Source organism: Engraulis encrasicolus, chromosome 23, assembly GCF_034702125.1.
Source record: "Engraulis encrasicolus isolate BLACKSEA-1 chromosome 23, IST_EnEncr_1.0, whole genome shotgun sequence".
In the NCBI taxonomy this organism is placed as follows: domain Eukaryota; kingdom Metazoa; phylum Chordata; class Actinopteri; order Clupeiformes; family Engraulidae; genus Engraulis; species Engraulis encrasicolus.
Window position 1 is genome coordinate 30,510,628 of NC_085879.1, and position 12,939 is coordinate 30,523,566.

Below are 12,939 nucleotides of genomic sequence, written 5' to 3' on the forward strand. Positions count from 1 at the left end.
AGAGCAAACCTGTTGCCTTGGCACAAATGTGCCCTTTCACATTCAAGAATTCCTGTTCAAAGATAAGCAAAAGATTACTGGACTGTGCGAGGACTTTATCTGTACCAGAACAATGGAATGCCCAAACACAACAGAGTTGCATCTCCACATGGCAGGCCAAGGACTGTGTGTTCGTTGCCTGATTATCATAGACTTGCAATCGAGATTCGATCTGCAGCGCCGCCGAAGGTGTTGCGTCACTAGGAGGGCGCAGCCTGGCTAGTGTGTTCATGTGTTTGTGTGTGTGTGTGTGTGTGTGTGAATGAATTAATCTCTATCCGGGTACGCCCCCTTTTCCCTTAGCGGATAAGAGATAATTGTTATCAGGGAAAATCCTTCAATAAATATGACTTATGGCTATTACATCGTTTAGAACGGGTGGGGAAAATGGTAGCTGACGGTTCTCCCCATCCGCTCTCCAAGCCGGTTTGAAACTTAATTAAGGATTCTCTGTGTCTTTCATTTCAGGTGTTTCATATTTACAAATGTTAAGGGTTTGAACCTAACATTTACTTGGTCCTTCAGAACCGGATCCCAAGATACCCGACGATTCCAGCACGCGAGGAGGGAACCAGGAAAGTCTGTGGCCACAGCACTAAGACCCGTTTCCGGGACTGGTCTCTCCCTCGCAGGCTGGGATCCGACGGTTGACGGGAATCTTGAAAAGACCAGAGAATCGTGAGTAGGCCTACATTTTTATTTTTATTTAAAAAGGATTGAATGAAAAGACGGTAAAATAAGAGAAGACAAAACCCTGACAATTCTAGACCCTATCAGGTAAAAAGGGAGGCCAGACTCCTCTGTGTCGTTGAACAAGTTAAAATCTGAAGACTACGTAAAGTAAAGTACGTAGTACGAGTACGAGAAACTAGTACGAGAAACTAGTTTAAATTCTGTGTTCTCTGCGTTGAGAGAAAGTGTGCGTGAAAGGATTCGTATTACCACTCGGTAATACGTTTCATACCAATACAACAAGGTCCAAATAGCGAGTCTTTGTGGAAGCCTGTATGCAAGAAGATTCCACCTGTGAGGTTGAAGTGAATCTTACCACAAACGATCGTTGATCGCTATCTTGTTGAAAAGTGTATCCAACAATAGAGGCACTGTAGGTGTTGTGACGTTGGACTAAATTCATAGAGACAAAATGGGGGGCAGTAACAGCAAAAGAAGTGAAAAGTTCCTTGCTGAAATGCAATGCAAGGACTGGAAAATCGTGCATAGAGAAAATCCTAGTGCAGTAGCACCGCTGTGTTACTGGGTAAAAAACTATGGGTTTAATGGAAAGTTGTCTACAACAAACCTAACATTTATGGCCTGGCCAGCAGGGCCAACAGGAACACTACAATGAACACCAAAACTATCACGGCCAACGTCGAGGCCAACACCAAAATTCCTGACTAGACCGAGAGCACCAGTATCGACCGTACGGGCATGGCCCCTCGGCCGATGACTGGTTTGATGATAATGAGGAAACGGACGGGGATGTGGAAGAGGTAGAAGTCGTTCTAAACTTAGAAGGATTGTTTTACCAAGAAAAAAAAAATAGACCTGAAATTACCCTTCTGGTCCAAGGGACCCCCGTACGTTTCCTCTGTGACTCTGGTGCTAAAAAAAAAAAAAAGCAAATGACAGCCATTTGGATTACTCACTGAGCAGTTAATGTCTCAGATAGCCTACCATATAATAATAATAATAATAATAATAATAATAATAGTAATAATAATAATAATAATAATAATTGTATTTGTATAACACTGTGTCATACAAGGCAAGTAATATGGATATCTGTTTGTCTGTCTGTGTGGGCCCTATTTGTTGTATGAATTGTCCTAGTGGGACACCCCACTGTGTGTGTGAGAAAGATTGTATATGTGTCTGTGGAGTGTACGTGTGTATCTGTGGAGTGAGTGCCTAAATATGTCTGAGAGTGGAAGAAATTTTTTTTTGAGTGTTTAGTGGAGGTACTCTATTGTGTTCAGAGTTAGCTGGAGCTTGGGAGTGCACATGTTGAAACAACATTTTTAAAATAAGAATAAGCCTTTTATTTTATTCTACAATTCAACTTTGAGGTGTAGGATTTTGTCATGATTTTGTTTTTCCACACATTCTTACCCATTTATTTTTGATTAGGAGAAAACGGGGTTGTGGAGTTATGTTGTTTCTTTACTATTTTCAATTGAAAGTTAACATGTTAATGTTTAAGCCTTTAAGACACGGCATTATAAATTAGCTGTTACCAGAATGGCAATGACCAAGTCATAATGTATTACTAAAGGCCCCGTGCACTGTCATGGTAGTGTAGTGTAGTTGCAAAAGAGTTTGCTTTCATGATTTACAGTACCAAAATGTCTTTGTTTCTTCTAAAGAATAGATGAAGCTTTCTCCTTGTTCTTATTTTTTTTTTTAAAAGAACAATGGGTTTGAGATCTTGAAATAACGCAGGCGTTATTTGATGGCCCAAAGGTGCTGTGAGTAAACCCAATTTGGACCTGGTCTGAGAGTTAGGTCACATGTGCTGAACGTTTCTAGAAATTTAGGTTGTCATTTTGTTTTTATTGACGTTTAACTATGACTTATTTCTTTGTTTTATTTCATCGAATTTCTTGCCTTATTATGTTCTATTTTGATGAGTTATTGATCAATGGATCATGGGTTTGGTTTAAAAAAAAAAAAAAAAAAACCCTAAAAGTTGGGTAGTAGTACTCAACTACATTTCCAATGCAATTATGATCTGGAACTTTATTTTAATGACAATGTTGACTCTGATAAACCAGCAAAAACTAGACTCTGAATACACAGAGGCGCTTGACAAAATCACCCCAGCAAAGATAACAGTGTCCTATGTGTAGATGTTTACATTAGCTCGAATAGATATTAAAAGGCTCAGAGGCTCTCTCTAAGTAGCCCAAGGTCTTCTGCAGGCAACCCTTATCAGACACAGCAGGCCCAAACTATCAACATGCAAATTTCTGTGGCAGAGACAGAAAGACACTTAATAGTGAAACCTCCAACAGTGTATGCTAAACCACCTGTTTGTCACTGAAAAGACAATAAGAAATAAAAAAAAAAAACTGAACACCGACCTAGATAAACAATACCAAAGCTTAAAGTTATGTTAAATATCTATCATTGTCATTAGTTTAATACTGTAAGTGTGAACATTGCTTCACATGGTGTGTGATGAGACATGTCAATGTTCTCTATTTGCTTTTAAAAGTTTGAATTTGATGACGTTGGGATCCTTATATTTTCATTTGTTTGATTTATAAACAAAGAGACAGTTGTCTAACTCTGTCTTTTCATTTCAGTCGTCAACTTGCAATCAAAGTGAAAACTGATTGCCAATAAGGTTTTAGTTCCGTTACAAAATGTTTTATGTAGCCGATACATGAAGTCAATAATTTTTTGCTCTGATTTGATTTCAAATTGATCTGGCTTGAGTGTACATGAAAGAAAGTTGTTTTCCCTATAATACTTTTTTTTGTGTTCTTTGAGTAACAGGCCCAGTGTTATGGAAACGAGCAGCTGATGTGAATGGAAGGAACCTAGACAATACCAATGATCGCTAGGTTAAGTGAATTTTGTTTTTAATTTGATAAGTTTCACAAGATTTTCCCAGAGTTTGTTTTGTTTCAATTGGGTAATAATTTTAGTTATAACACTTGATAAAATAACAACTGTTATTTTTTTTTTCTTTCTTTCAAACCATGAAAAGTTTGACCTAAAGTTAGACAAGGTCTTACCTTTATACCTTAGATAAAGGGTCTGTCCGGTTGTTTGTTTCATTTTTCTTTTAAAGTTGCGTATTTTACAATGGCAGTTGTGTTTTCTTTCTTTTTATCTCTTACATTTTGATTGGTTGATCTAGTGATCTGTATGTCTGGGTGATGACAGTGAAACTTTGGAATGGTGTGAGAAAGTAGGATTCTCAAATATTTTTGGATTCTCAAATATTACTCATACTCAATTTTTTTATTTTTACAAAATACATTTTTGAATGTACTGACATTATTGGCAGGAGTTGGGCTAGGCCCCTATATCACCATGACCTCATGACAAAAGGACAGTGAGGACTGCATGCCAATATATATATTTCAGTTCTGTTACAAAGTGATTTATGCAGGCCTAACTATCATGTAAAGACAGCCAATACTATGGGTATAGTCATTTTGTACGGCATGCTTAATGTTTCTTAATGTTTCTTCTACATTCTATATTGGATGAACTATGTGGTCAACACCACATTTTGTCAGTTTGCGTTTATCGCCTATTCTGTAAGGAACTGTAATGTAAACGTGAGCCACAATAGTCAGATACTGACCAGAGTAATTTTCTTTTTCATAATTTTGCTCTTGATAAATTGTTGTTCCCCGGGAATGTAGAGCTATCTATTTTATTTTGATTATAGATTATGAGAGAATGGTTGGGCGGCTTTGGGTTTTGTTTTGTCTAAACTAACAAAACATTTTTTGTTTCCTCTCTATTATAATGCTCTCTAATCTGTGCACCTCCTCTAAACTAATGTCTGTGTATTTCTTTAAGCAAATGTTTTGAAAAAGCCTGCCTTGATGTAGGCTATGCGAGTGATTCTCTGATTCGGCTACACTTTTAAGTCCGTGGATTTGATTTGCCAATTCCACTAACTATTAAGATTAAGCTTGGCAATTTGTTTGTTTGGCACTATGTAAACATCTAGGTCATTTAGTTGGGAAAAATACTGATAATTGACTTTTTGCTTTTGCCAAAAGCGTAGGGGAATCGTAGAATCACTCATGCACCCATGAACTGGAGGGTGTTGGAAGATGTTTACTTCTCATCATTTACTGTGCTCAAAGTCTGTTTCGGAAATTACTTAAGTCTTATTGAGTCATGTGGATGGCACATGTCTCAAACAGGAGAGATGTTTTAGGATTAATCAGTGCATTAAACAAATATGTGTATAGGGCACATGTTAAATGAAACCTTGTTCTGAAACTTCACCCCTTAACCTAACCTAAAACAAACATAAGAGAGCTACAATGTGGAATCAAATTGCATCAGGGTTTGAATCATTTGTATGTTGGTGGTGTACTATAAACAAAAATATGGACAGAATGAACAACATCCACTATAATGTGCAGGCGCTGGGCAACAAAACTGAATTCGAGTTCAGGGCCATCCATGAACAACTGAAGGCAACCTGCCTAATCGCATTCCAATCTCGTATTGCGGTTGATATGCTTTTGGCCGATAGGAGTGTGTGCTCTATTTTTGGTTATCAATGTTGTTCCTTCATACCGAACAATACGGCAGATGACGGAAGTCTCACCAGGGCGATAGAGGGACTGGGATCCCTCAACCAAAAAGAAAATGAGAGACCACTCCGGGGTCGATACTTCAGTGTGGGATGGTTCCTCTGACATGTTTGGCCAATACAAACAGTTGGCAGCGTCCATAATCATGTCTATTGCAATATTTGCGGCGATCCTCACGTTATGTGGATGTTGTTGTATTCCTTGTATTAGAGTGTTGTGCACCAGATTTATTACCACTGCCATTGCACCAATGGAAGAAAAAATGTCAAACCTATATGCTCTTCTAACTAGACAGGATAGTGATGTCGATGACACTATGATGATGTTGTTGGTGGAGACCATGAGCCTCCACACCAATCTGATGATTCCATCCAGGTCCCTGATCTGTTCCCTGACCCAGGGGATTATGCTCGGGGCCTCTAAGTGTACCTATTTAAAGAAAAAATCATTTGAAGTGATCACTGGATGATGTTAATGTTTGCCTCTATAAAGAATAAACAGGGGGAAATGTTGGAACTGTATTTTATTCTTTATGAGAGCAAACCTGTTGCCTTGGCACAAATGTGCCCTTTCACATTCAAGAATTCCTGTTCAAAGATAAGCAAAAGATTACTGGACTGTGCGAGGACTTTATCTGTACCAGAACAATGGAATGCCCAAACACAACAGAGTTGCATCTCCACATGGCAGGCCAAGGACTGTGTGTTCGTTGCCTGATTATCATAGACTTGCAATCGAGATTCGATCTGCAGCGCCGCCGAAGGTGTTGCGTCACTAGGAGGGCGCAGCCTGGCTAGTGTGTTCATGTGTTTGTGTGTGTGTGTGTGTGTGTGTGAATGAATTAATCTCTATCCGGGTACGCCCCCTTTTCCCTTAGCGGATAGAGATAATTGTTATCAGGGAAAATCCTTCAATAAATATGACTTATGGCTATTACATCGTTTAGAACGGGTGGGGAAAATTGTAGCTGACGGTTCTCCCTATTCGCTCTCCAAGCCGGCTTAATTAATGATAGCCAACTTAATTAATGATTCTCTGCGTCTTTCATTTCAGGTGTTTCAAATTACAAATTAAGGGTTTGAACCTAACAGTAAACACATTAGAAATAACAGAAGTCATTATTTTTTTCTATGGAAAGCCTCTGTATTGATTGTGCAAAGCAAATTCACTGGTGAGCCAAGGCATATCCCATTTCATACCAGCAGCTTAATGTGCTTCAGAAAGAAGAATAAATTAATTTAGATAACCAGAGTGAAATACAAGTTTAAGTTAATTTTATGCTCATGAGTTATGATGAATGTCTAAGGATGACAGGCCAGAGCCCCACCATGATACGCCAAATCAAGCATTAAATAATAGGCCTACTAATTATTCAATATACAGTACCATGCAAACAACTTCACCATCACCAAAAGACATTTTTTTATTGACCTCGGTTGACCTTTTGACCTTCAAATTTGACCTTAGAGGTCAAGTTCTAGATGGTAACCAGGTGATTCTGAAACCTTAGTCCATGCTGATAAATTCTAGCATGGTTGCCAACTTTTGAAAACAAGAATTCCATGAATATAAAGATCACCAAAAAAGACTAACCAGAAAATACATTGTTTCTGACCTTCAGATTTGACTTAAAAGGTCAAGTTCCATGTTGGCAACCAGGTGATTCTGAAACCTTAGTCCATGCTGATAACTTCTAGCATGATTACCAACTTTTGAAAAAGATTTCCATGAACACAGTCCCCCAAAAAGTCTAACCTTAAAATACGTAGTTTTTGACCTTTTGACCTTCAAATTTGACCCTAAAGGTCAAGTTCTGTGTTGATCCTGAATCCTTAGTCCGTGCTGATGACTTCTGGCATGGTTGTCCACTTTCAACATCTTTTTAACAATTTTTAACTAAATAACACTTATTTGACTGTGGTTGACCTGCTGACCTTCATATTTGACCCTAAAGGTCAAGTTCCAAGTTGGCAACCAGGTGATTCTGAAACATTAGCCCATGCTAATAACTTCTTGCATGGTTGCCAACTTTTGAAGAAGAATTCCATGAATATACAGTTCCCAAAAAAGACTAGCAAGAAAATACCCTGTTTTTGGCTTTCAAATTTGACCCTAAATGTCAAGTTCAGTGTTGGCAACAAGTTGATTCTGAATCCTTAATCCATGCTGATGACTTCTGGCATGGTTGGCCACTTTTAACAACTTTGTAACAATTTTTAACTAAATGACACTGTTATTTGACCGTGTTTGACCTTTTGACCTTCAGATTTGACCTTAAAGGTCAAGTTCCATGTTGGCAACCAGGTGATTCTGAAACCTTAGTCCGTGCTGATAACTTCTGGCATGGTTGCCAACTTTTAACAAAAAATGCCATCAAAAGTTTATTTAAGCACTTTAGCTGCTGATGGCAGGCTGACTACCCCTTATTGTTAGGTAAAAGATAAAAAAAACATTGACATACTGTACATAGAAAACAAGTTTTTTCTTCAGAAGTTGAGCTTGGCTGAGCTGTATTCAGTGTGGTCTGTTGTATCAGTGTTGAGAGGAGAGACAGTGAGGAAGTCACCCGTGGTCCCAGTCCATCCCCTTGGTTGGTACTGGTAGTCCGGGGCTGAAGGGGCACTGGGTACAGTAGGGGTGGGGGTGGCAGCAGGAGCAGCACCTGCTCCATCAGGGGCCTGGAAGAAGAAGAAGAAAAGGTAGAAGGAGAAGAAGAAAAAGAAGAAGAAGAAGAAGAAGAAGAAGAAGAAGAAGAAGAAGAAGAAAGGTGAGGAGGAGATGACCGTTCTTTGCCATTTTTGGTAACACTTTGGGGTGTCAAACTCAAATTCACAGTGGGCCAAAATCAAAATCTGGAACGAAGTCGCGGGCCGAACTCAATATTCAAAAAAGTACTGAAATTGAGTATGTGCTCACATGCTTACAATACTCAAATGCTTACATCTTAAACACTCAATCCCAGCAGATATTGTAGTTCAAATGTGCCTGCACAGGCTGTTGCAAATGAGCGGAAGACATCACTGATGCACTTGTATGAGCATGTGACGCCCAAAATTTCATGTTCAAGTCATACTAAAATACATTAATGTGTGTGTAGGTGTGTGTGTGAGTTTGACATCCCTGCACTACTTTGTAGAACATGAGCTTGTCTGTGTTGCATACCCTGGTGTCTGTCGTGCCCATACTGAGTGGTGAAGTGTTGAGAATGTCAGTCATGCTCCATCCACTAGGCTGGTACTGGTAGTCCGGGGCTGAAGGTGCACCATATGCTCCGGTTGGGGCCTAGATGTAGGAGAAGAAGATTATGATGAAGTGGAAGAAGGAGAAGATAATGAAGAACAAAGACGTGGAGGAGGGCAAAAAGAAGAGGAAGTAGAGGAAAAGTAAGAGAAAGAGGAAAAAATGAAGAGAGGAATACCTCAGGAGGGAAGGAAAAAAATATATAAACTGTGTGTCTGGTTCTTGATTGTGATTGGCTGATTTGGCATTCCATGTGTTAGTAAATCTGATTGGCTGATTTGGCATTCCACGTGTTAGTAAATCTGATTGGCTGATTTGGCATTCCATGTGTTCGTACATCTGATTGGCTGATTTGGCACTCCATGTGTTAATAAATCGACCGCAAACAAACGGTATTCAATGAAGATTCTACATCCAAATTAGGTGCTTCCGAAAGAGAATATTAAATGTACCAGAAAAGCACAACATGTTTTAGTTCATTAACCATACAGTGAGCAAATGTAATAGGTAAGGTATAATGTTGCATCTCCAATCACTGAAGCAACCTCAACCGGACAACCGTCCGCATTCTTCAATACTGTACAATAAACAAACCTCGGGTGGAGCGTAGGGAACATAAGGAACGTAGGGCTCAGGACCATTGGCACTCAGCGCATCATAAGACTGGGACAGAAATAATAGGAAAATAGAACAGAAATAACACATCCATATTAACATAATAGGGCAGCATTTTATACATGTTAGAGATATACAATAATAATAATAACAATAATAATAATAACAAAAACAACAATAGTAAAATACTATTATAACAAAAAATATGTAGTGATGAATTGAGTCGCTGTGGCAAAGGACTCAACAATAAAAATAATACAAACTAGACTGCCTGTGCAGTCGCCTTCGACTGCTTAAGGTATATCCCTGAAACGCAACGCTTCCAGTCCCCCATCATTCCTACCACTCCCGTCCACCTTTTCATAAACGTATATGATAAATACAAAATATTAAAGAAATATATTTAATATCTATACATAGATCAATGACGTGCATAGGCTCAAAACCAAATGACTATTGTGAAAATGAAGCAAAAATGGGGCAAATGGTAACACTGTTTTAATGGTTCACTATTACAGTGAATATACCACATTAGATACAGTGTAATAACCATTGTAACAATATTTAATACCATGTAATACCAGTGTAACACCATGTAACAATTTTGTACTACATCATGTATTTTTGTGTAAGTGGTATTACATGGTATTGCATATTGTTACACTGGTATTACACTAGTATTACATGGTATTAAATATTGTACACTGGTTATTACACTGTACTTGGTATTGCATATTGTTACACTGGTATTACACTAGTATTACATGGTATTAAATATTGTTACACTGTACCTAATATGGTAGATTCACTGAAATTGTGAACTGTTAAAATAAGGTAGTACCGGGCAAATCAATCCACCCAGTCAGAAGTTATGGGCCAAATAAAAATACCGTCATTTTGAAACTGTTGACCTCCAAACTCAAATCAGTTCATGAACCTACCCTAGAGCATTAACACACTTAATCTGGGACAAATTCATCCGACTGGTCAGAAGTTATGAGCCAAACAAAAATTCGGCCATCTTGAATTCAGCCATCTTGAAAGTGTTGGCCTCCAAACTCGAATAAGTTCATGAACCTACCCTAGAGCATTAACACACCAAATCTGGGACAAATCCATCCGACTGGTCAGAAGTTATGAGCCAAACAAAAATTCGGCCATCTTGAATTCAGCCATCTTGAAAGTGTTGGCCTCCAAACTCGAATAAGTTCATGAACCTACCCTAGAGCATTAACACACCAAATCTGGGACAAATCCATCCGACTGGTCAGAAGTTATGAGCCAAACAAAAATTCGGCCATCTTGAATTCAGCCATCTTGAAAGTGTTGGCCTCCAAACTCGAATAAGTTCATGAACCTACCCTAGAGCATTAACACACCAACTCTGGGAGAAATCCATCCACCCAGTCAGAAGTTATGGGCCAAACAAAAATTCGGCCATCTTGAATTCAGCCATCTTGAAAGTGTTGACCTCCAAACTCAAATCAGTTCATGAACCTGCCCTAGAGCATTCACCCAAAAAATCTGGGACAAATCCAAACATCCGTTCAAAAGTTATCGCGTTAACACGAAAGACCTTACGCGGCGGCGCACGCGGACGCGGCGGCGGCGGCGCACGCAAAAACCATTACATCCCCGACGCTCCGCGTTTCGGGAATATAAATAATTAATAAATACATAGATTAGATGCATCACATAGCTGTACAGGGGACTATTTCAAGAACATGGTTAAGTGCTAAACCTGGCTGAATTAAACCAGGCTCTTGTATTAGATTATTGACCGCTACCTCAAGGTTAACTTAACCTGGATTACTACTTGGTCAGATTCTTGTCATACCTACCATGACTAGTGTTCCACATGCTATTCATTGTTAGGTAAGTAGCAGCAAGTTCATTCAGTTTTGGTATCTTAAAGGGGCACAAGATAGGATGACGTCATTTATTTGCGCGGTGCCAGTGGCATGCCTGTCTAAAAATCTACAGCCTAATGAAAAAATGCTGTTCAAATATACTTGCTGTGAGACTGTTTTTCATCACGGAATGCCAGCAGGTGATACAAATCTGAATACGGTATGTAAAGCGATGTTTCAAATGAAAAGTGTTTCCCACGACACTTGTTCAGTCCGACGCTGTCAAAAGTTGTATGTGCGGTTTTCTGACAGTGGACCGTGGAAGTGGTCGCGACAGCCATCGTTCACTTACTAATGACTCGCATAAGCATCGTCCGACTCGGGACCGTGATTAATTACACTTTTAATCCTACCTGGAGATCCTTTAACATTTCTATAGAAATTGCACAGAATATAGATTGAAACATATGGCATTAGACATAATGACCATGCCATTGTTGAGGTTACTGCAGTTTTGACCTCTCGTTTACTTGCAATCAGAGTTTAAGAATGCACATTTCAAAACATTTAAGAATGCATATTTCTGGTTATCTATAACCAGAACCTCAGTAACTTCAGTTTTACCTCTCTTGCACTTGCACAAATTCTACCTACAAGCTAGCATCGTGGCCGTAACTACCATTGAGGACACAGAGGTCATGTCCTCTGTATTTTTTCAGTAAAACTAAATTATTTAACTCAAGGGGAGGTGTAAAATGAGCTTAATTTCAGAACCGGTACAGTCAGGGCCGCTGACAGCTTTGGCTGGGCCCGGGACAAAAATCTCTGAATGGGCCCCCCTTCCTCCTAACCTGCCTTGTGCACTGGGGGTGGGGTTAGGTGGGAGGTTCTTGATCCCTTTTTAAGGACAAGAAAAATCTAAAATCTAGAAATAATTCAATGCAAATATAGCACATTCTTCCTCCCTCAAACCAACTAACAGTATTTTGAAATAAAACAGGACCATTAATCGCAACTTCATGAGGGCCTAGTTCTGGAGGGCCCTCATTCCTGGGCTCGGGAAAAGAGACCCGTTTGTCCACCCCTGTCGGTGGGCCTGGGTACAGTATCCGTTAAAGACGACAATCTGTAATTTAATGAAGGCTTAACTCACAGGTGGAGAGCTGTTGTAACTCGGTGCTGCTGGAGTGTCAATGGTACCTCCCACTGGACCTCGAGCCTGCAAAGTGATGAATGTGCAGAGTATGAAAGGGAGGGGTCAACTATGACATGGAGGGAAGGAATACATAAGAAGAGGAATACAGAAATACAGCCAAATCAAGCCATAAAAGTAAACTTTTGAGTGATATTAGCAAAAAATAAACTCTTTGAAAGAGGTCTGTGCTCACCGCTGGCTGATAGGCTGGTCTAGGTCCTGGGGCAGGTTCCTGTAATGAACAGAGAGGGAAAACAGATGCTGTGGGGTGACCAAAAGAACAGTCTGTTCATGTGTTAAGCCATTTGTTTCATTGATATTGATTATATGCCTACAGTATATACCCACTATTCCACAATACTTTAACAGGCGAACACTCTGCTTCCTGATAAACAAAACACATTACTTGATCGATACTATTGTGGCCAAATCATTGGCTGCATATTCAAGGCATCAATGCAAACAGATTGTTATTCCTATGCGGCCCTAAGCACCACAACAACTTACATGGATATAGACTGGTAGGCTGGAAGAGGCAGGAGCAGGAGATGAGGATTCCTTCTTTTTACAACAGCATCTCCTCACACAACAACAGAAGGTGAACAGTGTGAGTATACCGGCAGCCAAGGCTATAGGCAAAATCCGGTCTGGAATGGTTGGCGGTTCTGTGTGCAGAAAAAGACGAACCAGAGTCAGTGATGGTGTG

The 12,939-nt window shown here is 39.5% G+C and overlaps 2 protein-coding genes across 3 annotated transcripts in view; both read right to left on the reverse strand.

Moving 5' to 3' along the window:
* The window catches only part of LOC134440113 (uncharacterized), a 31,478-nt gene extending 23,637 nt beyond the window's left edge, over positions 1–7,841 (reverse strand). Inside the window, exon 1 of the mRNA XM_063190056.1 lies at positions 7,795–7,841. Within this exon, the coding sequence (XP_063046126.1) occupies positions 7,795–7,801 (7 nt within the window). The 5' untranslated portion in view covers positions 7,802–7,841. The remainder of the gene's footprint in view (positions 1–7,794) is intronic.
* Positions 1–12,939, reverse strand: part of LOC134440116 (uncharacterized) — a 209,537-nt gene that overhangs the window by 184,324 nt on the left and 12,274 nt on the right. Inside the window, exons 6-11 of one of the 2 annotated variants that reach the window (XR_010032908.1) lie at positions 12,741–12,898; positions 12,427–12,465; positions 12,192–12,257; positions 9,168–9,236; positions 8,496–8,615; positions 7,751–8,011 (exon numbers count right to left, since the gene is read on the reverse strand). Coding sequence is in view for 1 of the 2 variants with exons in the window: in XM_063190061.1 (XP_063046131.1) it covers positions 7,820–8,011; positions 8,496–8,615; positions 9,168–9,236; positions 12,192–12,257; positions 12,427–12,465; positions 12,741–12,898 (644 nt within the window). In the remaining variant the exon portion in view is untranslated. Of the gene's footprint in view, positions 1–6,585; positions 8,012–8,495; positions 8,616–9,167; positions 9,237–12,191; positions 12,258–12,426; positions 12,466–12,740; positions 12,899–12,939 lie in introns of those variants that run through there. The other variant, XM_063190061.1, reaches the window with a different exon arrangement.